This window comes from Trematomus bernacchii, unplaced genomic scaffold (genome assembly GCF_902827165.1).
Source record: "Trematomus bernacchii unplaced genomic scaffold, fTreBer1.1, whole genome shotgun sequence".
Taxonomy (NCBI): Eukaryota; Metazoa; Chordata; class Actinopteri; order Perciformes; family Nototheniidae; genus Trematomus; species Trematomus bernacchii.
The window spans coordinates 965955-992385 of record NW_022987839.1 but is presented as its reverse complement, the minus strand read 5'-3'; the positions used below and the strand labels follow the sequence as shown (position 1 = coordinate 992385).

Genomic DNA, 26431 nt, shown 5'->3' with positions numbered 1-26431 from the left:
TCATTTCAATAGGATTTGTGAAAGCAATCCACAATTGAAACTGTTGAAGGCGTCACCTTAATCAACAGGTCTGAGTGCTGATGGCTCTCTGAACGATGATCCGTTGATCCCGCTGAAAATGAGGGGATCATATCAACACTTCAAAGAAGGATTAACACCTTGTTAAGATATGAATGAAGAATAAGTCAATGCCAACGTTACACCATATTAAAGTGGTTTTTCTGACATTAAGATAAGATTTATTTGGACCATATGTGTTATGCCTGTAAATAAAGCAGGGTTTTATTTTTTGAGGTTTATTCTAGGCCTTTTTGCCAGTCTACTGTGTTCTTAAGCTTACATTCAACTCTAAAATGTTAAATACACAGAGATTGAAATGTCTGAAATGTATGTTATTCTAATACTTCTTTTAGCCCCTTTCTCTGAAGAGAAAAAGAAGCTGGGATTTGCTCTGGCCATTTGGTGTCATGTTGAATAAACACAAAGGTGCTGGGGCTTCTGAAGGGGAGGCTCAGGCCCCCATGCTGATCCTGTTTATGTGTTTGGGCCGGGTTTTGTTTTAAGTCAGAGGTGCTAAACACCTTCCCCCTGAGATAAAAGATGATTAATGCCTTTGAATGAGCGACGCTTTAATGGCTCGAGGCTACTTAAACACTTCATTAGAGACAGCTCGGGCTGGTCGACACACTCGGTCCTCGCAGCAGAAACAGAGAGGCTGTGGAGATTTCCTTTGAAGTGCAGGCCCCTGCTTGTAAGAACTCAATCCCACAAAGCATTCTGCATGGAAATTTGATTAGCTCTCACTTTTTCTGACCCTACACCAGTCTGAGAGCTTGTTTTCGGGTGACATTTGGGGCTGAAGCTTGATCCCATATAAATATCAGAGGCGTCAGTGAGCAGAGGGACACTCAGTATCTGGCAGCTGAGGAGCAGATTCGGATTAAAGCCATGGATGTACCCCGGCCTTTTCTTCTCCTCCTGTGTGCCCTCCACCTGACCTGTAAGTACTGTTTACTCTATTCTCTGCTGCTGCTGTGACATGTATTAAAGCAGCTATTCACTGACTGGACTGACACCAACCGGATCAAATATACCTGCTAATCCCTTGTAATAACATTGGTAAACATGAGTGTAGTGGATGGGGTGATGCTGCACTGAATAATAGTCATGCATGACACCAAAATTCATTTTTCTTGTAAAGCTATTATTCTAAACATTAATAAACCTGTCTGGGCGTAAGTACCTGCTAATTTCGGTTTTTGATTAACTAAAGACTTGGAAATATGGATTTCTGAACTACTGTGTCCTAAGTTTAACTTGTGTGTAAAACAGTGTGATCCCATTGATCTGAATCTGCCTATTTTGGGAAATATATAAAGTGTGACATTATACAAGTATACATTGAGTAAAAGCATAAAAGTGTTAACTTTCTGATTGTGTTTTCTAGTGACCGGAGTGTTTAGTAAACACATAGATCACAGAAACCTGATCACACAGAGGCTGTGCTGCAAGAGACAGAGCCACTTTGTCTACATTGGAGAAGGTAACACCCAACCACATGTTCTTCCATCAGTAAAAGCACATGTTTTGATTTGCAATTAACTGCAAGTCTTCAATCCTCTAAAATAAGCCACAGTATAATTTGTCGGAGGATTTAAACATGTAAAAGCAACTGACATGATTAGCCTTACGTGTTTAAAAAAAAGTATGTTTTATATGTTATTAATCTTGCTGTCTGACCTCAAATTTATTTTGTGTGACTCTCCTCACAGACATCTCTGGGAGTCCTGTCAGTGTGGATGTGGGGGTGTGCAGGTCGCACTGTGGGGGGGCACCCAGGCCCTCACATGAAGCAGGGCAGCAGGAATACTCCAGACATTCCTCAATGCTGGAATTTCTCAGGAGTAAGAAAGTAAGTTGAGTTTCCCCAGGTGGCCACACGGGGGCGCTGTCCCTTTGTGATTGTAAAAGTTATCTACTGAAACTCAAATAGACATTAGGATGACGTTATAACTGAAGTGTCATCAAATCACGTATATTGTTTTTAAAGGATTTATTGATAGTTCTGTAAGATATATTGATGGTTTTAGTAGGAATATCCGCATAAAGCTCTTAAATTATTATGAATGCACTTTAATTGTAATAGCACTCTGCAAATAATTTCCACCACTCACAATGATGGACACAGAAACATGTTCTGACATGTCTTATTTCTCTTACAAAAGACGAGGGCGCGCGGACCCTCAGCTCCAGAGAGCCCCGGGCCGCAGGGCCAGCTGCCCTCCTGCGGGATGAACCAGGTGTGTGAGCCGACCGGGGTGCGCGTGGACCGGCTGCTGCTGCTGGAGGGACCCCGCGAGGTGGAGATCATCCAGGAGTGCCAGTGCGAGATCAAGCTGACCCAGTGCCTCCGCGTGCCCGCGCTCAGGACCTACTACAGCGAGACACCGTATGAGGCTGTCCTGGACGTGGGAGGCTGCTCCCGGTCCAAGGGTTCACCAGGTGTGTGTGTGTGTGTGTGTGTGTGTGTGTGTGTGTGTGTGTGTGTGTGTGTGTGTGTGTGTGTGTGTGTGTGTGTGTGTGTGTGTGTGTGTGTGTGTGTGTGTGTGTGTGTGTGTGTGTGTGTGTGTGCGTGTGTGTATTGTGCAGCTACCTGCGTTCCAAATAACAATCAAAACAGGAAGAGGAATTCAAATATACAGTGTGATCAGATGAAATATGACTGACTTTCCTAACACACATAGGTTGAACAGAAGTCAGTCAGTTAGTTTATTATTATCTAAAACTATAAGGGAGATAACGATGCAAGATATTTTTCACTAGAACAGAAAAACATTAAGTAAAGCTAGTTCTTTATTTGACATCATCGTCTGACCTCAAAACTAATTTGAAGGTAGATAGGCAACAGTGTCACCATGTTAAACTATTAATAATATGAAACTACACAATGTTTGTGTTAAAAAAAACAGGATATAGGCCTACTTTAGTTATAGTGATAGTGACTGCAGGCTCATAGTCGAAGCAGGCCTGCACTGCTTTCATCAGAATCTACCACAATGCTGATGCAATTAAAGTCCCAATGCTCATTTTTGGACCATTTCACAATTCAAGCTACATGAACATACACAATACAATAGTTTTACTTACTCAGGAGTTTGTCTGTTTAATTAAAATCACGTGATCAAACCCTTTTCTGTAACATAATCAGAATAAAAACTTGTGAAATTGCTTTCTAGTCATTTAAAAGACCTATCAATTAGGGTGGGAGTGATCCCAAAGCCAATCTGGTGTTGTTTTTGTTTTCATTTGGATCAGATATTATTATTGAGCTGATCCCTTCTGCCCATATAACTCAATTTCTTCCTTTCTTAATCCTTCACAGAGGGATTCTCCTGTGTTCCCACTAAGTTTGACTCAGAGTTGGTGGAAACCCCAAACAAAGTGGAGCTGATCCAGACAGTGGTGTCCTGTGAGCTGAAAGAAAGCTGCTACAGGGTCCCATACATGGAGTATCACTATGAAGTAGTCCACAACGATGGAGTCAAAGAGGAGAGACTTAAAGTAGGTGTACATTCTTAACTTTCACTAAAGAAATGTTTCTGTCTTGTTTATCCACAATAGAAAAATGTGCATGACTTCAACTCTATATTTGAATCCAGCCTTCTCATCTCTTCTTTGATTACCATGGCTTACTTAACAGCACACATGTGATTCATTTGTGATGTCGGTTTCACACTATCGCTATTGTAGTGGAGTTCAGAGGAAACGAGGGTCTTGTCGGGTGCCAGACAGTAATGAAGTATCGTTATTCATCAGACTCTCGTGTGGAAGACAGCACTTAATCAAGCTAATCCACTGGCCAAACTGATGCACAGCCAGCAACAATACACAACAGAGACTGGCAGGTTTGAGTTCCAGCTCAACTTAATTCAGGAAAATACAATCAAAACCTGATTTAAACTGCTTTGTGGCCCAATTGTAGCAAATTAGGATTTAGTTTCATTATCCTCTATCAAACCTCACAAAAGCTTTGAAGCACTTAATGCGAAGTTCATCCACAATCAGATCAATACCACAAAGATTGATATAACTATTTCTTATCTTTACCCCAGACTTAACTTGATGAATGACTTATTAGATTAAGGATTTAAAGACTGATTTTATGGACACAGTTGGTGTTTGGCTGTGCCTCAACACCAAGGGTGTGACAGCAGTGCAAACACAAATGGCCCCTGCAGGTGTCGGATCAGAGCCGTAAAGAACAGCTGGGCCCCGGCTCCACTGGGTCAATGTTTGTGACCAGCTGTGCTGATTGCCCTCTCTGTGTGTTGCTAATTTTCCACAGGAAATAGACGTTGGCAGATGTTTGGGAGGCTGCACTACAGGAACCCGATGCCTTCTCAGGTAAGCATGAACACAGCTGCCACACACCCACACCTCCTCGGACCCTCTCATAACAATTGCCTGTGAGCTCTGACACTTTCTACGCTCAGCATGTCGTCAGCGTTACATTCCTGAACCAAATGTCCCTCCTTCAGAAGTCTGCCTCATTCTCAGAACAAAGCAGAAGAAAATACCATATATAATTGTATATGAAGTATATGGCATAATAAGAGATCCCCATTACAAATGTATCTAATAGTTCAGTACTGAATGCTCGCTTTGGATAAAAGCGTCTAACAAAATGACATGTAATGTAATGTAGTTCCTTCATAATATCATTGGACTTTGATTGAATGGCTGGAGAGGGAAAATAGTGCACAGACAAATACAAAAAAGTCGTATTTTTTCATTTAAAAAACCCCGCATCATAGCAACATTATTCAGTATTTTTTTTTTAGCTATATGATGTTGACACTGTGTTAAATGTTAAAAGCCAAGAAGTTTTAGAGCTCCAGCTTTCAATCAAATTAAAGTATTCTAGATGTAATGTGCACTTGTTTTAAACATCTTTTCCCTAAATTCAACCTGAAATATTCAGTATATTTTTAACAAGATTTAGGACAATAGAGACTAATGCACCAGCACTTACAATGCACAATTGCACTTATTGTTGCTTTAAGAGAAAGTGCCAGCTAATTTAAATGTAATGACATTTGGGCTTTCAACTTCAATATAAATTAAAGCTTTAGGGTTTTTTACAACTTTTTTGGTGCACAGTATGAATTTGTTATCACCGCGCCAACAGCAGGTCAGGTTAATGCATGTCTTAATGCATGGTGTTTGTGTATTGCATAGTGGAAGTACTGACACTCATAATGACTTCATTCAAACTTGACAGGCATAAGCTGATATAAGCATACAAGAACCTCACATACTGGAGTTAACTTTCAGTGTAACCAAACAGAGGCATTAATTAAGGCATTTTATTGATTTTTCTATGTATGCTTCTGGCAACTAACAGCTTATCTGATGTGTAGCACAAAGGGAATTCAATGTTATTTCAATTTTATTTTGCAGAAATCAATCTGATCCAGCAGTTTGCCACTTGTGGGCTGAAAAACAGTCCAGCTCATGTGTTCCTGAGGGCTATGAGACCCACAGCTTCCTCGACCAGCATGGACAGATACGCACTATCCTCTCCATCATATCCTGCCTTTGTCAAAACTGACCACAGCGCCCCCTACTGGAAACCTCTTCAAATCCCTTCTCAGGAGTTTTCAACAGTCCATTGTCGACCCCACCAAAAACTCTGACATCCGTTTAAGAATTAGCTCTCCTAAAGTATTTTTGTATTATATGTAATATATGTTTAAATGATAATTTTGTAAATAAATTTAATACAATAATCTGTGAGGTATTTGTCAACTGGAACACCCTATTTGTACCAAAGAAACGAATAAAAAATAAATATTTCTAAGAAATATAACCTTAAATAGCACTTGAGAAACTTCCCCACATAGCAAATACAAGGTGTAGCCTTCTTTAACATTATTATATCAATGTCATTACTTTAAAAAAGTTATTACTGTGGGGTTTGAGTTAAGAAAAACAAGGAAATATAACAGTCACAAGAGGAAGTATTGGCATGCTTGACATGCAGATGTGGGAAGTAACTAAGTACATGTACTCAAGCACTGTAAGTACAATTTTGAGAGACTTAAGTGTTTCCTTTTTATGCTACTTTGTATTTCTACCCCACTAAAATTCAGAGGTAAATGGTGTACTTTTACTCCTCTACATTTATTCAGTACCTGTAGTTACTTTTCAGATTTGGATTAATAATGTGAAATATGATCATCACTTAAATCAGACTTTAGTTACACCTGGAGTAAATGCAGCAGCTACCCTGCAGTATACACACTTATTAAGACTAGCTGCACCTTTACCAGCTGTGATAAACACTTCAATGCATCAATAATTATAATCAAAACATAAAATATATTATTCTGAAATGGACCGATCTGCATAATAAGTACTTTTACTTCTGGTACTTTAAGTTTATTTTGATGCTAATACTTTTCGACTTTCACTTGTAACATAGTATTCTACACTCTGGTACTTTTACTGAAGTACAATATCTGAGTACTTCTCCCACCTCTGTTGACATGATGTAAGACAATCTGATAAAAACATTCTGAAACAAATCAAAACCAGTATGTGTCTTAAGTGAGTGTTTAAAGTATCAAAGAGCTCAAATCAGCCTTTGAAGGAGCACCGGTATGGAGCACATGAAAAGCCCACCAGTTTTGCAAACGTCCCTCTGAAAAAACACACGTGCAGGTAGCTAATAGCTCCTTATTTTCATATCAACGTGCGAACAACTCTTTTGTGGTTTTTGTCTGTCATCTTAAGAGAAGAAGTTGTATGACTTGCTTACAAGGTGTCATGTAGACAACACTTTGATCTCTAATTGTTTATTACAGCTGGGGAAACAAACGTTTTGCTCTTGCGTAATTGTGCATAAAGATCAAAGTTACCAAATGGCACAGTGCGCCATTTGTCAGACAAATAGGAAGGAATTCAGTTGGTTTTAAGAAATACAAATAAACAAAAACAAACTTTTAAGTTAAAAGAATGACTAAGATGGTTGTCTTTAACTAAGGGTTGATTAAAATGCATTATCTTTGTATACATATTTCTGTATCTATGTGTTGAAAGGTAAACTGAATGGAACCATAACATTTTCAGTGTACACACAATTGTCTGCACGGTATTATGTTCTTAAATCTTTAGGAAATGTACACCTAAAGGAACATTTGCTGTCCTGTTTTTCAATCTGACCCTGTTGCTGTTAAACTACTGAATTTCCCCACGGGGATTAATAAAGGTCCATCTTATCTTATCTTATCTTATCTTGAGTATCTTGAGTAACTCGAGTAAAATGAGAATGTAATAAGGGAGGTGTTTTTATGATTGGAAATGATCGAACTGACTAAAGTTGAAATAATCTTTTTAGCACCACATCAGCTTAACCGCATTGCATTTGGAGTTCTTTTTTTGCAAATCAGGTGATTATCCAGCAGTCACGGGATAAGCAGTTATGTTAATCTCTCGAAGTGTAGACAGGGACACCCATCTCTTTATCGAAGTAATTGGTTTCCACCTAAGGCACTGTGCCCCTTATTCTAAATTAATGGATTCATTTAGTGGCCGTCGACCTCCCATGGTGAATGCACTTCCTCAAGAGATCAGCTTCAAGTTTATTCTGTTCAAATTTCTTTCATTTATCTCCTATTGCATGATACATAAAATGTATTCCTGCACAACATAGACACTGGTCCATAAGTACCAAGCTATTTCAAAGGATGAAATTAGTTTATTGAACATTTATTGCCAGACGTCGGGACAATGGGCTTGAATAAAATCTACAATCGGGTTCACACCTTGTTAACGCCGCCATTAGTCTCCCTTTATGTTGGCTGATTGGCGATTTACATTGGCGGCCAAATAGCATCTTTACTGCTGTTTACCAAGGCTGAAGAGTGAACGGGAGCATTTGATATAAAAAGTCAAGCTTCCAGGATCCTGCAGTCACTCCAACTCCAAGTTACTATCTGGCCGGTTGTGTGCTCCGAGGACACCGACGCACAAGGAATCTACTCTACCTTCAGAGATGTTGCTGTTTGTGATCAGCTTTGCCGCTTTAGTTTGCACCATCGCTGCACGGCCTCCACTCGGCTACCTGGAGAATCAGTTCACCGCCGAGTCAGGGGAAGTACGCTCAGCTGCTATCAAGAGACTTCTGGAAGTTTTTGGGATGGATGATCCTCCTGCTATGCATGGACACAAACAGCCACCTCAGTACATGCTCGATCTGTACAACACTGTTGCTGATGTGGACGGTGTGACAAAGGACCCGTATCTGCTGGAGGGGAATACTGTGCGCAGCTTCTTTGACAAATGTAAGATTTTACCCATGCATGCATGCGTTTCTTGCTGGCTTTTTTAGTCAATGAAATAGGGTCACGCTTGTTCTTGTTTCTAATGTTATCATTTCATTTGCAGTGCGCAGTGAACAGGTGGAGTTCAGGTTCAATTTGTCCACGGTTGCAAGAACTGAGAAGATTCTCACTGCAGAGCTGCATCTGTTCAAGCTGAGACCTCAGGCTACACTGACATTCAACAGACACCATTTCTGCCAGGTATGTACCATTCACTAACATTACGGTAACAATTTTATGAAATGCTTTAAACCCATTACAATGCATCTCCTCCAGGGACAGCACTTTAATCATCCATTACCTCTTTTTCATTCAGGTTAGTGTTTATCAGCTGCTTGACACCAGCAAAAACAACACACAGGAGAAGAAGCTGCTGTCCTCTAGACTGATCCCAGTCCACTCTACTGGCTGGGAAGTGTTCACCATTACACAAGCAGTAAGTATTTACTTCCCTTTAAGGCCTTCAATCACATATAGGCTACAGACTTTTCTTTACAGACCTGCCTAAGCTATGAGTTTTACTTGACTAATGTGAACTTCTTTATTAAGGTCCGCTCCTGGATGAGTGATGAACACAGTAACCTGGGGCTCCATGTGGTGGTTCGGACTCTTGGAGGAAGTCAGATGGATCTGAAGCTGATCCGCTTCGCTTCAGGACGCAACCACCACCAGAGCAAACAGCCCATGTTGGTCCTCTTCACGGACGATGGCAGCCGCTCCACTACTCTAGAAAACCTTGGTGAGTTTAGGTCAAGTTAATGTCATTTGATTGATTGGATTATGTCCAGTGATAGTAAAAAAAAAACACAGTCTTGATGAGCAGGGGCGCATATAAGAATTGCGGGGCCTTGGGGAAACCCTTGTCAATTAATTCAGTCAGAAACATAGTAAGTGTAAAATCTGACATCCAATTATTATTGGCTATCAAAAACATTCTTCTGCTGCTGACAACCAAAACCCTTCAGAATAAGAGCAATATAAGAAGAAAGGACATGAAATATGACATGCTATGTTCCAATTCAGAAGAAAATAGTGTATAAACTGACTGTTTTCTAACAAAAATGCTCTCCTTTCTCTAAACAGACCCGAACGATACAGAAGTCAGCTCCGACCTGCCCTCAGCCCCCATGTCAGGCCCTCCCCCCCGCATCGCCCGCTCCCTGGACTACAGCGAGGAGGACGGTGCCTCTTCGCCCTGCCAGCGCCAGCCCCTCTACGTCGACTTTGAGGAGATCGGGTGGTCGGGCTGGATCGTGTCTCCTCGCGGCTACAACGCCTACCACTGCAAAGGCTCCTGCCCCTTCCCCCTGGGTCAGAACATGAGGCCCACCAACCACGCCACCGTCCAGTCCATCATCAACGCTCTGAAGCTGATCAAAGGCATCGATACACCTTGCTGTGTCCCCGACAAGCTCTTCTCCATCAACTTGCTTTACTTTGATGATGCAGAGAATGTGGTGTTGAAACAGTATAATGACATGGTGGCAGGAAGCTGCGGCTGCCACTGACACATCAGGGTCAGGCTGTACATAAAAAATACAATGTAAATCAGGGTTTGATGCATGAATAGCTAGCTGCCCTTTAACACTTAGTTGCATCTAATGAGTAATGTGCATAGTCCCAGATATGGTGTTGTAATATATGTAAATATTCTTAAATTATAATATATGGCAGTGATGGAAGTGATATCCTGTGAAAGATGTGTATATTTTCTGTTTTCTGTTGTGATTTGTTCCACAGTCAGAATAAATGGTGTAAACAAATATTTTAGATTGAATTAATTTACAATATACGTTTCACTCAAAATATTGACATATTTTTAAGAAAGACTAAACTGAGTAGTTATTGACTATGATGAAAAGCCAACAAACTATTAAGCTATCAAAATAGTAATTATTTGGTCAAATTAAAGATTACCCCTCACACTTCTTGCAATAACACATTTGCCAATTCCCTGTAGTGTTTACAGAAAGTAGGAAGGATGCTTGCAGTCTCACCACACTGACCACCTTTTTTGACACACAATCATTCGGTACAGAAGAAATGTCACCGGCACATTTCAAACTAAATGAATCCGTCATAGACTTTGTATTTCAGGAGGGATACCTCATATAGACGTGATGACAGAATGTGTGTTTTCCCCAGAAGCAGTACAAAATTATATTAATTTGTCTTTAGTATTTAAATAATATAGCATGTGAAAAATGCTACACATTGTAGACAGAATAATAAATGTGAGATCCTGTTCAGGCAACACAAGCAGGAGTCGATGATTAGTTAATCAATCAGTACTTAATGAGTTAATCAAGACATTATTACAGCAGTTGCTTTAAATAATATTTATTTAAATTGATTGGAATCATATATTACAAAATATTTGATACGATATTTTGAAGTGTGGTAATTAGTGTATATTAATAAAGAGTTGTTTAATTCAAACATACTTTCCAAACCATAAAACCTCATCAAAAGTGGCAAAAATGTAGCTTTACTCATTTATTTGTCCATGTATATTTTAAGTTCAATATTATACGTCTGCACCAGTGCCATTGTGCATTTTAATAAAGATAATTTCAGCTTGAATTTTACCTCACTACGAATCTCAACTTGTTGCTGCAGGAATAGCAGGAGTGCACTGTGGTGTTACCTCTCAGTTTCTGCAGCTGATGTCTGGAGAGATGCTGCACAACACCCACACGATACAGTCAGCAAGCACGTTGGTGGTCGTCCACAAACGATCTCTATCAACAAATACAGGAAGTTCTAAAGTTAGGAACATGTGACTGTGAGTGTGACTTCACCACAAACACATAGATAAATGTAGGAAGTCCAATGTTGTTTTTAGAATATGTGTAACTTTGTGCTTTCCTCTCAACAACACATATACACTTTTTACCAAGAAACATTGAACACATCTGTTAAGTACAGCACATTATTGGCAGGACATTTCTTACTCTCTAATTAGCTTTTAATTTTATTCTGGCAACAGACTCAGACACACACTTACAGCATCCAGTCAATGCTGATGATAAATGAAATGCCTTCAAGTGGGAGTCCAACTGATGTCAACACTATCACCATGGATACGGTGCTGGCCTGTGGGATGCCTGAGGCCCCAATAGCTGCTGCTGTAGCAGTGATACTGCAATCACATACATTTGAATTATGAACAAGTAAAAATAACTCACTTTAGAGCAGGGGTGTCAAACTCAAGGCCCGGGGGCCAAATCCGGCCCGCGACTTCATTTAATGTGGCCCGCATGCAAAGAATATAATACGTTTATTATACGGTTACATGCCACTTTACAGGAGCACGTTGCCCATAAATTACATGTCCCACAATGCATCTTGTTTTGTGACATGCACACTGAAGAGACTTGGAATTATTTGCCCTAGACTTCTGCTTTCAGACGTAGTTAATTATGAAGTTATTACCCTATCCGATATTAATCCAATGCACAGGAAATTATGTATTATAATACATTATTTTATATATATTATATATTTATATAGTCTTAAAGTCACAACCGGCCCTTTGAGTGCAACCATAATGCTGATGTGGCCCGCAATGAAATTGAGTTTGACACCCCTGCTTTAGAGGCTGCATTAGAATATGCAAGAATGAATTTACATACAATGTAGAAAGATAAGGTTATTTAACCATACCTGATAATGATGATTTCACCCAGATCCAGCTCCATATTATAAATCTGGGCGATGAATATGGAAGCTACTGCCTCATAAAGTGCTGTGCCATCCATGGACATTGTGGCCCCTAAAGGCATCATGAAGCGTGTCACCCGTTTGTCCATGTTGAGATTCTACTGTATGAAAAAAAGTGCAAGATTGTATACTTTCTCACGCCCGATCCATCTTAACTGTAATGTTTATGCTGTAGCCTGTAAACAACAATGAAAACTGGAATTCCAGCTCACCTGGATGAAGTCCCAAAGGCTGTGGTAAGAGCCTCGAGTATACCAGTCATAAACCTGAAGGGATTCTTACGTGTGACCGTGAGATAGATGAGGGGGAGGATGATGAAGCTGTGGATGAAGAGTCCAGTGCACAGTGAGAGCATACATTGCAATCTGGAGACCCATACCCCTACTATCTCTCAGCTTCAAAATCTGTCCTGCGATCAATCAAGAGGGTTCCCACTGGGGAGTACCTGCATGAGAAAAGTGTGGCAAAGCACTGTAAAAGCCAGCAAATATGTTTGAATGATGATTGTACTGTGTTATAGTTTTTTTTTCAAACTTCACTGATAGAGTAATTGGCTTAGTTGCAATTAAGGGGTCAACATTTAAAACTTTAAATGATTATAATTGAATTCACAGTCTTAATGTTGGAAGTTTCTCTTACCAGATGATTGATCAGATGCATGGTGGCTTTATTCAGGCAGTCAAAAACATCCCTCAGAGGTTTTGCCTCATTCTCCATACTACCCAGGATAAGTCCAAAGGCGATGCAGAAGACCAATAAACCCAAAATATTGACTCCTTCTGAGGTGCCTGGCATCGGCGCTGTGTCATCTGCAAGATTACCAGTAAAGCCGTTAAAAGTCATGATAATAACAGTTGTATTTAATAAGATAAATATAAATATTTGATCACAACTACAAAGAACAGAAAGATAATTCTTATTGAACTTACTTGTTTGAGTCAGATTGCTGCCATCAAGACTTTTGATTTTGGAATAAACTGTTTTATACTGAATTAAATAAATATATCATCATTGTAATCAAGCAGGATTATGAGTAGGAAATAAAAAACACTGCAGGTCTCACCTTCCTGAAACAAGCCTCCACAATATTTGAGGGAAACATGTTTCTGTAAATTAAAGAAAGAGAGTAAAGGTTATTTAATGATTGTTTGTATTTGAGATTGATCCTTTATGATGCACACTAACCTGATGAGATCCAGAAAGGCATCCACAGTCTGCCCAGCCTCCACCTCGCCACCAGGGGGCGCTGAGGCGTTCCCATGTGATTTCCCAGGCTTGATAAGCACAACCAGGACGATGCCGATGAACACAGATATGAGGGTTGTAACCGTGTAATAGCAAACAGCCTGGAGCCCCAATTTCCCAAAAGCCTTCTTGTCCATAGATGACATCCCTAAAGAAGATGCAACATATGAACACATGAATATACTTTCTGTTTAGATTGATAGCCGATATAATCTAAAGATAGTATATCTGGGTGTAAAAAACACACAACAAATATACAAAAAACATATACAAAGAGAAACAATACTAATTCAAGGAATACCTTTTAACATGGTAAACACATTCTTACATATAGTAGTTGAACACACACAAACATATTTTAGAGTGGTGTCATCATTTAGAAATAATAAAATAAAACTAGGATCTGCGCATTGTCAATTTAATGTCAACCAATATCCCAACAATAAATCACATCTCCTGGGAATGTATTTAAGTAAGAGGTTGCAGTCAGGTTATATTGCTGTTTTGGATAGGATTATATTGAGGATATTACTAATAGTATGGTGTGGAAAATGCATAACATACTGGTAAACTGAACACCAGCGTGCGACAAACATCACTATATAAAACATTTGTTTGGTTTAAATGAGAATTTCGGGGATGTGGGGGGTGATATGCCCACTATGCTTGTGCAGGACACACTCAAAATACTTAATCCCAAATTGCTCCCGATGGCATGGCCAACAGTGGGGGGGGGGGGTTTACTGAGCATGGCAGTCTCGGCCTCTGTATGAATGGAGTTAATGCTGATTTGTATGTACTTTGACCGGTACAAAACACTGAAAAAGGGCTATATGAAATGCAGTCCATTTACTACTATACATAGAAAATAGCCACTTCTCTGAGTATGTCGGGCCATTTGACTCTAATATCCGGGGATCTAGCCTGAAATCAGACTGGATGTGATGAGAGGAAGCACAAGCATCTGTAGCATCCGCATCAACAGCTCTCCAGGAAAGGTGAAGTATTGTATATCTCTGGATGTCATGTTGCTGTATTGCAGAGCCAACCCCTCAGAGAAATATAAACAAAGGTCAACATGTCAGTGTGTTTCTCAAATGACTATTCATTCCCAAAAATACAAAATGCATTGCAGTCAATACTCAAAGTACTGCTGGAAAATAGCATTATGCAAAAAACAGGGGCAATCTCCATTAACACGCCTGTGATGTAAAACAGGACTCAGGTGAACGGAAAATAGTTTTATCACAGATCAAATGCAACAATATCCAACATTGAGAACAGAATTTTAAATATATTGTAAATGCAGACACAAAATGTATACACTTTTCAAACACAACATGGTTTAAAATGTAAAACATAGAAGCTAGTCTACAGAAAACAAGAAGAGGACAACATTCCTCATCAGCCTTCGATAAAGGAGTCCTTGCATCAAACCTTTTAGGAGCTGGATAGTTCCCTCTTGACACTTACTTACGTACTGGTTTGCTAGTTCTACACTTTGCAAAGCAGCAACAGTTCAGGGCGTGCAGCATCCTTGAAAGATAATTAATTCGGGGAAATAAACCCCCCAGGAGGCGAGCAAACCAGGTGGAGGCAGCCGGAGGAGCTTCTCGCACAATAACTGAAACAACACATTTAGGAGACAATATATTGTAAACGTGAAACCTTTTAAAAAACACTGTTTCAGCGAGATGTGAAGGGTGTAGTAAAGTAGCAAAGAGCAATGGTGGTTGTGGGGGAAACTTCTGTGTAGCAATGCAGGAGGAGTCACCGACTCAAAAGGAGACACGGGGAGAGCTGGAGCTTTGATGTCAAACACTGATGGGTTTATTTGGAGCTTCGGCCGGAGAATTCACAAAACAAATCCAAGAGCCAGAGGTTCTGACTTCACGGTAGAGTTGCCACGTCAATTCTGAAGAACTCTACCCCAGACCCGTGTATTTAGCTAGTTCAGAGAGAATAATCAACATTGTGCATAACAAGATATAATCATAACACCTCTATCAGCTGACGCCAACAGGCAGGAACAGGGAGACAAAACACTGAGAGCACAGCAGCCAAGGTTACAGGTGCGTGTGCTCAGTCAGGACTGTATGAACTGATAAACTTGGTCAAAGTTATGGGCCTTGGAAAATATTTCCCCAACAGTGGTCAAAAGATTTGTAATACCTCACAGAAATAAATGTTATACCTGTTTCATTATCACAGAGGCCAAAGTATAATGGCAAACAAGGAGGGTTAATATCCTACCATCAAATCATATTTTTATCATAAAACAGTACATACTACATTTCATATCACAATAATAAACTGTCCAAAAACTGCTTTTGAACAAATGACCTTGTCCTAAACAAGCACAAGAAAAATGGTTTTGACAGTGAATACGTAAAGGGGAAACAAAGCGTAGCATCATTTGCATCACAGATGGATTTGGCGACCAATTACATTTTATGGGGCTTCTTTAAGAGGTCCAGACCCCCATGCCTATGCCCACTGAGATACAGTCGATCTCCCAAATGCAACTGCACCATGTTGGACTTTTTAAAGGATAACACATAAGCATTTCACATAAAACCTTTTTTTTGTTGTTACTAAAAACCTTTTCTTCCTATTTAATGTCTTCCTTATTTCGTTTGCAGAGCACAATACAGTGAGGTGAAGGTGGGATGTATTGATCGTATAGTGCTGCTGTTCAATTCAATTCATTATCATTGAGCATAATGTAATGCCTGTGCTAAAGCTGAAGGGGAAATAGCATTCAATAGTTGGATATATACCCAATAATGGAGGTCTCAACTAAAACAAAACTTGTCTCCCATCAAAAAGTCTATTTGCCCACTACAATACCCCGTCTCTAAAGAGTGTAACCCGAGCTGTGAGCGAGGCGTCGGCCATACAGTGGCACTAAAGGGGTTGACACCACTTGGCATGATGCTGGACGACAGCCCTTATTCATTGTCAGAGGGGCTGCTATTCACAATGGAGAAAACGATGAAATGCTGCCATTATAATGGGGACCAAAGGCCCGGTGGCAGCCCGACACCTGATCTCCTCTTTGGCTCCGGCTTCCTTTTGTCCCAGCATTTCATATCTGACATATCCACACACCCTAAAAAAAGCAGTAGATGCTGGAGCAGCGATGGACCTGAGGCTTGGCGTTTGTGCACTCGGACATGGGGAATAAACAGACCATCTTCACAGCACAGCAGCTCGATTCCTATCAGGTTGGTGTCAATCCCGTTTCTTTCTGACTGAGACGGTTAGCCTAATTCTCTTTGGTGCATCGCTTATCAATACCAGCTCCCAGCATCTGTAAACAAGGGCAATAGGCCTGTCAGACGTCATGTCTCAACCTCCAAATATGCAATTCAAAAAGGAAAATATTTGGACTTTTTAACAGTCAATGCATCATAGGCCATTTGTGGTGTTGAGTTAGTAACAGGATGCATATAGTGGCATGTTTTAATCAAGTGATAAAGTCTTATTTAGATACCTGTTTTGATGTAAAATCTGTGGTGGAAGTTCACTAAGGACATTTGGTCTAATGAGATACCTTACTCTAGTACTGTACTTAGGTGTTATTCTTTGGCAATAGTACTTTATATGAGTATTTTCATTTGTTGCCACTTTATACCTCTACAAGGAATTCATTTGACCTTACTTCTGTAGTAAGGTAAACATGCATATAGTAATATTACATGTATTTCTAACCTATATTAATATCCCTAGAAATAATATTACACGTTTTTTAAGATTATACAGATATTAAGATTACGTTTAAGTACTTTTTGTGGCAAATACATTTTGGTTAAAAATACAAAAATGGTTTAAAATGCATGACCTTTACGAGTTTTTATATTGTGCTGAATCATTTTTCTAGAAGTAGTGTAAATCACGTGATTAAGAACAGCTGTATCATACCTTTTTTTTTCAATTTCTCAACATTCCTGCCATAATCTGATTGTTTTTGCAGGACTGTACATATTTTACAAGGAAAGAAATTCTCAGGTGAGAAATTAAATTATAGCATTTCTCCTGAATCGAATTATCTGACTGGTATCAAAATCTTATTGTATCAAAGTTATTGCTGGTTAGACATTATACAGCACATTTTCTGTTCTGTTCAATACTCTAAACTACAATATCATGAGGCCTCTCCTACTGTGGGGCAGGCTACCATTGAAATCACATTGTTTTACAATTCTTGCTTGACTGTGCTAAGAAGACATTGTTTTCCGTGTGGATAATAAAAAGAGAGAAATAGAGTTTTTTTTATGTTTCTTAGATACCCCATGTAATATCAAATACATAATATTAAACGATATCTTGTAATTTAATATTGAAAGACATTTTTTTCAACCTTTGCTAGACTGTTTGACCGCTATCGGGATTTGGCGCCGCAGCTCGTTCCCCTCGACTACACTTGCCAGCCAGATGTGAAGCTACCATATGAGCTGATTGGCAGCATGCCAGAGCTGAAGGTAGACCCACTCCCTGTGTTCCCAATACATAATTAATGGCCAACTAATCGACAGAATTCTTTGAAACGTTATATGTTACCCGACTCCTTTAAACTTTAAGAAAGCTGGTGAGTCCCTCAGGGCACACTTGTTTGAAATGGGTCAATTATATGCCTCTTTACACAATGACAGGGAGGTAAACATGTGTGTTAACATGCTTGTCGCTGACATGTCCTGAGATAGGGAGAGTTAGATTGTAATTTGCTTTCAAAGTCCTACATTCAAGAGCTTTTTTGAGTTCTTAAAATAACAGAAAAACAGACAAGAAAATTATACATAAATTGAACATAAACACAATCTTGTGGCACAGCGAAGCCATCAGACCAACAGGAAACGGTTCTTATTGCTTTGTGAATTCATCAGTTTTAACTTAAAGAGGTGCTGGTGTCCCCTCTGTGCAGGACAACCCGTTTCGTCAGAGGATCGCTGAGGTTTTCTCTGACGACGGAGAGGGAAACATGACCCTGGACGACTTCTTGGACATGTTTTCAGTCCTGAGCGAGATGGCCCCGCGTGACCTCAAGGCCTACTACGCTTTCAAAATATATGGTAAAATATAAAAGAAAGTAATAGACATTTTACAAAATCAAAAGGACGGAGGTTATCAAATTTTTTAAAATATATTTAGTTGAGAATGGCTTTATCTTCCACAGATCCTACTGGTCTATGTGTAAGAGCAATAATTCAAATGAACGTCATTCTCACTTTGAATCCCCTCTTTCTTTTCTTCTGATCTTTTAATTCCTAATTCAGAGAATGGTATTGAAGTGGTCTCAAACTGAGCTTGAACATATGTTGAAGGTGACCGTATGCAGAAATGAGCATAACATATTAATAATACACCAAAAACTTTACATGTTTTATATGCTATAATATATTTTCAGATTAGCTGTCAAAAAGTTGTTCAAATACCAAGAATTGTGCAGTATTGTACAGAGATAGTGTGTTTGCATCCAACCAGATGGGGTGAACCTGAAAAACTGCATCACTTTGTGTAAAGGAATAATAAATAAATCATATTTATAAGTAAAACCCAATAAAATTATGAAATGTCATCAGGAATAATGGTTACAGATCATAATGTAATAGTAATATAATAATAAGTATGATTTTTGAGCTGTTAACGACAGTCCGGGATCTTCAGGACTACAAACTGAAGATTAGGAAACATGTAGGCCTAACTGAAGAGTGGGATAAACCACCCTGATGCCTAGCCTGTGTGCAACACATTCATCTAATCCCTTGTAAACATTTGAACTATGAAGTCAGTTTCATAACAGTTGTTAAACATAAGTATATTTTCACATTTCATCAATGTGCAGGCTTATGAAAATGAACCATGGTGCAGGGTCTGGGAGCTGTAAGCATGACGGATGGTGCATGGAATGTTATAAATGATTAAGGGGCCCATTATAGAGGCAAAGAGCTCTTCAAAGCCCAGTTTGCGCTCCGCAATAGTGCCCCCCCTCTAATTAACAAATGCTGACAGATGAAGAAGTTACATACACATGGCCATGGTCATGGGTCAAGGAAGATTTTCATTCATTATTCAGACCAATAGAGGAGGACATACTGTAACAGAAGGGTTGTGTTATGATGAGCTAGATACCTCAAATGAACTCTCTAATGGCGGACTGGGAGAGTATGTAAGGCTCAAAGAATGTGTTTAAACAATGACTTAATATGGATAAGGAAAAAGCAGTGACATTACGGGGTAAGACAAATAATTAATGCTATTCTATTTAGACATATAGTTCAAACCCTGAATATTGTCACCAAATATATGTAACCCTGGATAGGAAGAGTTCAGAATATATGAATGACAACAATGTTTATTAGAGATTAATCTGTTCATTCAACAGTTTGGTCCATAACATGTCAAAACAGTGGAAAACATCCACCATTAGCTAAACCATAGTCAACATATTCAAACATACTTTTATGTCCAAAATTCATTGACAGATAATTTCCTATCTCCTTGATTTCTATATTCTGCAAGATTTCAACAATGATGACTTTCTCTGCAAGTCCGACCTGGAGAAGACTCTGAACAAACTGACCCGTAACGAGCTGACGGAGGACGAGGTGAGGATGGTGTGTGAGAAGGTGATCGATGAGTCGGACCTGGACAACGACGGACGGCTGTCCCTGGAGGACTTCCAGACCATGATCGTCCGAGCTCCAGACTTTCTGAGGTAGGCCAGAGATAACCACATGATGAACCCCTACAAAGGATACATAAGAACAATTAATTACATATTTTGTATCAATGACCGTCATCCAATATGTTTTTTTAATATAATAATATCTGTTCTTAACTTTAACTTCTAATGAATAAATCTAACTTCTCTTATTTCTGTTCACAGCACCTTCCACATACGGATATAAAGAAATTAAGCTTTCATTTATTTCTTAATCTTAATACCACCTAATGATGGACTGAGTGTCTGGAAAGTGGGGGAATCCTGATTTCTCAAGCAACACAATCTAATCTTGTGAATACTTAAAATGTGCTTTTTGTGTTTTCTTTTGTTTAAAAAAACCCAATAAAAACCTACTGATCTATATCAAAGAAAATCATCCCTTTTAGACATTTTGCATGAAGACAAATTAGATTTGTATGCACATACCGAGTTGATTTTTCTTTCTTTATAGTATCTGCAGAAATAACACCAGTCATGGTGTGACTGCAGGCTTATCACATGCAGGCATGGACGAAGCCTTAAAGACAAGCCTCATTAGTTATGACCATCAACAGCAGATCTGTTTTGTATCTAAAAAGGGATCAGTTACACAAGACTATAAAAGAAAACACATGCCAGAATAATCCACAGGGTTATAGCGGTCCAATAGAGAGAAGCGTTTGTTGTGCAAGCAGTCAAGCTGCATGGGGTCATCTGGCAGCCAATAAAGACAGTGACTAGAAATAAAGTTAGTTTTATAATCTTATTTTATTAAATCAAAAGCACAGATATCTACAAACTGTAGATACATTTTCATATGGGTTTAGAAAGTACAGTACAATTTAAGTAGATCTCTTTTTTTTCTCCAATGTGATATTTACAATTTTTTTTTCACTTTTTTCTTCAAAATGTATTTTTATTATTCTCCCCGTGTACTTCACAAATCGATGGAATGAAAATATGGCTGTAAAAAGGGATGTACATTATGTTAGTAAAGGATATGATAAAAAAAAAATCAGAGGGAGGTTCATTTCAGATGAAAATGACGCAGTTCAGAGTCTCTCTAAAGTCCCTACGTTTCTGTTTATGAATGAAAGCTACAGTATCACTCGAGTGAGAAAACAGCTCCACACTTACAGGCTCTTTCTATTCAATCTTCCATCATGATAAACTCAACTTGCGGTGTTGTTGCAATGCCGTTTCTACAGTCCTGTTTTTGGCTCAACGAGTGACACAAAAGAAAAAAGCCCATACATTCAACTGTACAGGTCTACGTCTGAAATTACATCACACAAATATGCACAGGTCCAAGATTCACAATGCATAGCTCACCTATGACAGAACTGAGTATTAGCAGTTAAGACAAATGGCCATGAGGTCCCAAATGAATTGATAATAATAATACAAAAAAAGTGCAGGCAAGCAGAAGCAGATCCTCCCTCGATATTGTGCATATAGGAGTTCGATTTTCAGACTGGTGAGAAATGAAGGAAGGAAACATGAGGAACAGTGGAACTAGATGTAAAATAGTGGGTACATGTTTGGATCGCACAGGTATAGCTCACTGTGCCTCGCGCTCTTAATAAAATACTGATTAAAATTTGAGTTCAGGTGTTCATCTATAGTGCATACTGTGCCTCTGGTGCCACCTAGCTGTCAAACTAAAGCGCCACTATCAAACACAAACGCACAAGAGAGAGCACAATAATACTAGTCGGAGCTCCTTTCAGCTTTCACCAAGCCAGCATTCATGTAATAAGCCAAGAAAACTTTACTTTTTAAACTATAATTTGGCAGGGCAGTAGCATAGAAACAGGCTTTTTTTTTTCTTCTTCTTTATATAAATATATATAAGTACATTGGGGCAATGTTTTTCAGTGAACTAATACCAGGACAGTGACCACTAGAAGTGAAATGGCAAAGGATATCAAGTCATTTGTAAGTAGGTGTGGTAAAAAAAAAAAGTTTAGGAATTATGCCCAATATATTACCAAGACTCAAAATGTTTTTAACTAAGTACTTGTATTGCAAAACTATCACTTGGCACAGACTACACACAAAACACGAGTTACTGGTAAAGTGCAAGGAGAGCTGCATGGATAGCAGAAGAGGGGGGGGGGGGGGGGGGGGGGGGGGGGGGCTTACAGTGTGAAAAATTCAAAAGTGATTTTAATTTCTGATCAAATAACCAGAGACGTCATTTAGCTTGACTGTGAATCAGAGCTGCTACAACACCTTAAAGTCAAACGGCCAACGCTTTAAAGCAATCCCATGAACCAATCAACTGAGAGAGAAAAAAATGCAACTATATTTAAATGTTGATATTAAATGTTAGAGCAAATATAGAACACGTTTAGTTGCAGCTTCTCAAATGCGAGGATTTTCTTTGTGTTAGGTGATTTTAAATTGAATGCTTTTGGGTTTTGGACTGTTGATCTGACAACATTTTAAATTTAAAGATGTCACCTTGACTTTAATAGCCATTTTTCCCACTTTGTGGATGTTTTAGAGACCAAAATATAAATCGAATAATCAAGAAATGCAGTGGTAGAATAATCAATACAAATAATGGCTAAACGCAGCCCCCTCTCATTACACGCTGGACTTAATTTTGAAGGATTATTTGAATTATAATGGGAGCACATCTTGATATCTTTCTGTAAAAAGGGTAACCTTCAGCACGTTTTCCCTTCCACACCTGTGTACAATACTTTCCTTCAGGTCACTACACCAGAGAAAGCCAAAGCGGGAACGCGTCACCTCACCAAAGTTCTACTAAAAATGTGCCAGCAGAAGTTTATCTTAAGAGAAATCTGGATTGCCAAACTGCCTTTCAACATGACAGCTGCTGCAAAAGATAAAAGGGTGGAAGGCAGGGTGCGATGAATAGGACCGGATGTTAAAACGTATTTTAAGCTACTCAAATGATTGTCGCTGACTACAGGCAGAGAACTGAACTCAAATGTAAGATATTTTAATCCAATTCCTCTCTGACCCTTGACTGCTTTATGCATGGTACGAGTGTTAACTCAATGACAATGAAATCTTGAGCAAATCTGTTTCACTTCAGTTCAAGCCTTTCAGTCTCGGTTGATGTTTATCACTTAACAGGAAATAGCACTATTCAAAATAGATCTAAACGTCACATTTGTATTTGCAATCCCAGAACATTAATTTAACGTTTTCTCATCTTCAGTTGTGCTACTGGCTGTGTGAAATATGAGGGCATAGTACAAAGAGACTTACATCAGAAGAAAAAGCCTGTGTTTTGTGTGATAAGGAACATCTGGTCAATGCTCCTGGTTTTTATCTCAACCAGTCAAGCATTCTGACCCATGAAGACAACAGATCTCCTTAAAATGAAAGAGATGCACCACTGGAAGCTTTCAGAAGAGGAAGAGAGGAGGGGAAGTCCTCCTCTTACTAGGAATATAATGGATTGTGTGGACTGGGTAGAAAGAAGGAAGGGGAAGGAAGTGCTAAGAGCAAGCACAGTCCATTTTTGTCCAGCCAGCTGGAAGCCAGTATCGAAGGCCTCGGTCCTCAGAGTAAGCTACAGCGGAAGAAGCTGCTCTTTTTCGGAGGCTCGGAGATCTTGACTCCGTGACTGCCCCCCTGCTGCGTGTTGCCCTCCTGTGAAAATGACAAATAAAAAGGTCACTGCTGTCATGTAGAACTGCTTGGTCTTATATAGTTCAACCACTTTCTTTACAGTCCTCAAATACTTTCTAAAACCAGAGGCCTATGGATAGTTTTTTCAGCTGCTCAAAAGCAATTGTAACATTAATCAATTTGCCCCTTTCCAAAAACTAAGTTGAATTATCAAAGAGTTCTTACCAGCTTTGTGTCCATTTTTGATTTGATGTCCCTGGCGAGTGTCAAAAATGACTGTGAACCGAAAAAAAATGTTATTACATGGCTGATCTATAATCTGTTAGGCACACTATAACTCAAGGATGAATGTATATTTACATTTTCCACGTTGATGTTGGCCTTTGCACTCGTCTCCATGAACTTGATTCCATACTCTAATGCGAGCTAAAAAAAAAAAAAAAGGTAACCATCAGTCTTTTTTATTTGTTTATCATACCAATATTCTTAATGGGCAAATATAATGTGAAGACAATGTATTTATTTGAAGTAAACCAAGCTTCTCACCTTCTCCCCCCTGTCTTTGGACACCTGTCGCTTGTCATTGATGTCACACTTGTTGCCGAGGACCATCTTCTCAACATCAGATGATGCATGCTGGATCCAGAGCAGAGAAATGTAATGAAAACAACCTTCTACACATGCTGTCATTTGGATATTTAAAGAAGTAGGCAGATGAGCCAGTTATTACCTCCTCTATGTTCCTTATCCAGTTCTTGATATTTTCAAAAGACTTCTCGTTGGTGATGTCGTAGACAAGCATGATGCCCTGAAGAAAAGAAAAAAACAGTAACTCAAATGTGTTGAGAGTATTAAAGCAACTTATATGTTCCTTCAAGGAGGAAAAGGGTTATGTTGCATTTGTCTGAAAAAAGAAGACGACACCCACCATTGCTCCTCTGTAGTAGGCTGTTGTGATTGTTCGGAAGCGTTCCTGGCCGGCCGTATCCCTGAAAAACAACAAAAAGTATCTCAATGTATCAGAAAGTTAAAGACTATATACCAAATGCATGAAACAAGTTTTAAAAATAATTGTATAAAACTTGTGGAAATTGTAATCATTGTTTAACTGTAGTAAAATATGCCAGCTATGTAAAGTTATTTATTTTTAAATGGACTTTTTGCAGGTGAATGTAGAGGTTGGCTTTGGATGAATTCATTTTGTAGGCTGTAATTAACACATCGATAAAAGTGACATAAAATATGCTAAAATTACCTTTTGGAACACGTACATACATCTTAAAATAATTGAACGACTATAGAATCAAGAATACTCTAAGGTTAAGAGTGTTAATGACCTTTAGGCATCCTACTGTACATCTATGAGAACCATTAACGTTGCCTTGAAAAAAGTGGGTGCCACCGCACTTTACTAACCAAATATTGACAAAAACCCTGCCAGCGCATGAAATGTTCTGAAACAAGTAATAAATAACGATCAACTTACCATATCTGTAACTTTATCTTCTTGCCGTCAAGCTCTATGGTCCTAATCTTGAAATCAATGCCTAGAGGGATAAAGAAGTACGATGCATGTCAATCATAGCGATAGTTTGCTAGCTAGCGGTACCTGTCAAACATTGGCCGACACCTACTGCGATACAAAAAAATGTCACTTGTGGAAAGGTATTAACAGGCGTCTTGGTGTCTTATCGTGTCATATAGCATTACTAAGAGCATACAAGAACAAAAGCGCATATATCATGGTTAAATTAACCAGTTAAAGTGTGCTACATGTAAGGTTTTCCGGTATCTTACCAGGATGTAGACAGAACCTACTGGCTAGCGCCAAAGCTACTTGGCTAACCGCAAACGTCCGCTAGCAAGTGGAACCACCCGGCAAAGAAATTACAATGAAACACACATATTTCTACCAATTTCCTAGCCTCCTTCAAAACACATAGGTCACGATATGTTCCCGTGCCATCTCGTATTTGCGAGTTACATTATATTAATGACATCTCGAAGAACCAAACAGTCTTTATTAACGAAAAAGATAAACTACTTTCAGCCGGAAATGTAGCATAGCTAGCATTCCAGCAAGTAGACGGAGCCCTTGAGACGGACCATTGTAAACAGACAGAAAGACAGTGTACATTATCAAATCCGTACCTATGGTTGAGATAAACGTGGAGTTGAAGGCGTCTTCTGAAAACCTGAAGAGGACACAGGTCTTCCCGACTCCAGAGTCGCCGATTAACAGTAATTTAAACAAATAGTCGTATGTCTTCGCCATACTTGATATTATTGCGGAAATCCCGCCCGGCGAACCAGTGATGTGGAGGTACTGAAATATACTGAAATAACGCCCCCTGCTGGCCCGGAATCCCCCTGCAGTTTATAACTGTCACCAGTGGGCGTTTACCCTTCAGTCACTGTTTCCGTCTAGTGTTGGAAGTATTAACCCAAGTCCACATTCTTGAAGTACTTAGACTTTAATTATTTCCTTTATGTAAAGCGTCTTTGAGCATTAGGGAAAGCGCTATAAAAATCCCATGTATTATTGTTATTATTATTATTAAACATTGTATTTATTTATTATTACAATAAACAGTATTTTATTCCTGTACAATATTTCATTTTCAATTCTGTTTTTAGCTCATATGTTTCTGATTTACATTTATACAGTTCACACAAACAGCTTATTACCGAAAAAATGTTTTACTTTTGGATTTTATCAAAATGAAATGCCATGCAAATACATATAGAAATAAAATATCAA

The 26431-nt window shown here is 39.0% G+C and overlaps 4 protein-coding genes and 1 pseudogene across 6 annotated transcripts; 3 read left to right on the top strand and 2 right to left on the bottom strand.

Annotated features, from left to right (window-relative positions):
- Positions 1-948: 948 nt before the first annotated feature.
- Positions 949-5711, top strand: im:7138239 (uncharacterized protein LOC497366 homolog). Its single transcript, XM_034152792.1, has 7 exons — positions 949-1000; positions 1448-1543; positions 1773-1912; positions 2226-2502; positions 3383-3561; positions 4346-4404; positions 5461-5711. Exons 1-7 carry the CDS (start codon positions 949-951, stop codon positions 5609-5611), a joined length of 954 nt encoding a protein of 317 aa, XP_034008683.1. The 3' UTR covers positions 5612-5711.
- A 2345-nt stretch (positions 5712-8056) lies between these two features.
- Positions 8057-9892, top strand: admp (anti-dorsalizing morphogenic protein). The gene is made up of 5 exons (XM_034152778.1): positions 8057-8345; positions 8449-8585; positions 8701-8820; positions 8934-9123; positions 9468-9892. The coding sequence occupies exons 1-5, from the start codon at positions 8057-8059 to the stop codon at positions 9890-9892; spliced, it is 1161 nt and encodes a 386-aa protein (XP_034008669.1).
- A 1072-nt stretch (positions 9893-10964) lies between these two features.
- LOC117500089 lies at positions 10965-15555 on the bottom strand (annotated as a pseudogene).
- A 699-nt stretch (positions 15556-16254) lies between these two features.
- cib3 (calcium and integrin binding family member 3) lies at positions 16255-20330 on the top strand. Of its 3 annotated transcripts, XM_034153157.1 has the most exons (6): positions 16475-16579; positions 17329-17363; positions 17725-17836; positions 18277-18424; positions 19875-20070; positions 20242-20330. In XM_034153157.1, the coding sequence occupies exons 1-6, from the start codon at positions 16529-16531 to the stop codon at positions 20261-20263; spliced, it is 564 nt and encodes a 187-aa protein (XP_034009048.1). In that variant the 5' UTR covers positions 16475-16528; the 3' UTR covers positions 20264-20330. The 3 variants fall into 3 exon arrangements, with proteins under 3 accessions (XP_034009047.1, XP_034009048.1, XP_034009050.1); XM_034153156.1 differs by lacking the exons at positions 17329-17363; positions 20242-20330 and having other exon boundaries at positions 16255-16579; positions 19875-20075; XM_034153159.1 differs by lacking the exons at positions 17329-17363; positions 17725-17836.
- A 472-nt stretch (positions 20331-20802) lies between these two features.
- LOC117500194 (ras-related protein Rab-8A-like) lies at positions 20803-26007 on the bottom strand. The gene is made up of 8 exons (XM_034152960.1): positions 25822-26007; positions 25157-25217; positions 24599-24659; positions 24401-24478; positions 24217-24306; positions 24031-24096; positions 23896-23946; positions 20803-23691 (listed from the first exon to the last, which is right to left on the bottom strand). Exons 1-8 carry the CDS (start codon positions 25943-25945, stop codon positions 23602-23604), a joined length of 621 nt encoding a protein of 206 aa, XP_034008851.1. The 5' UTR covers positions 25946-26007; the 3' UTR covers positions 20803-23601.
- Positions 26008-26431: the final 424 nt, after the last annotated feature.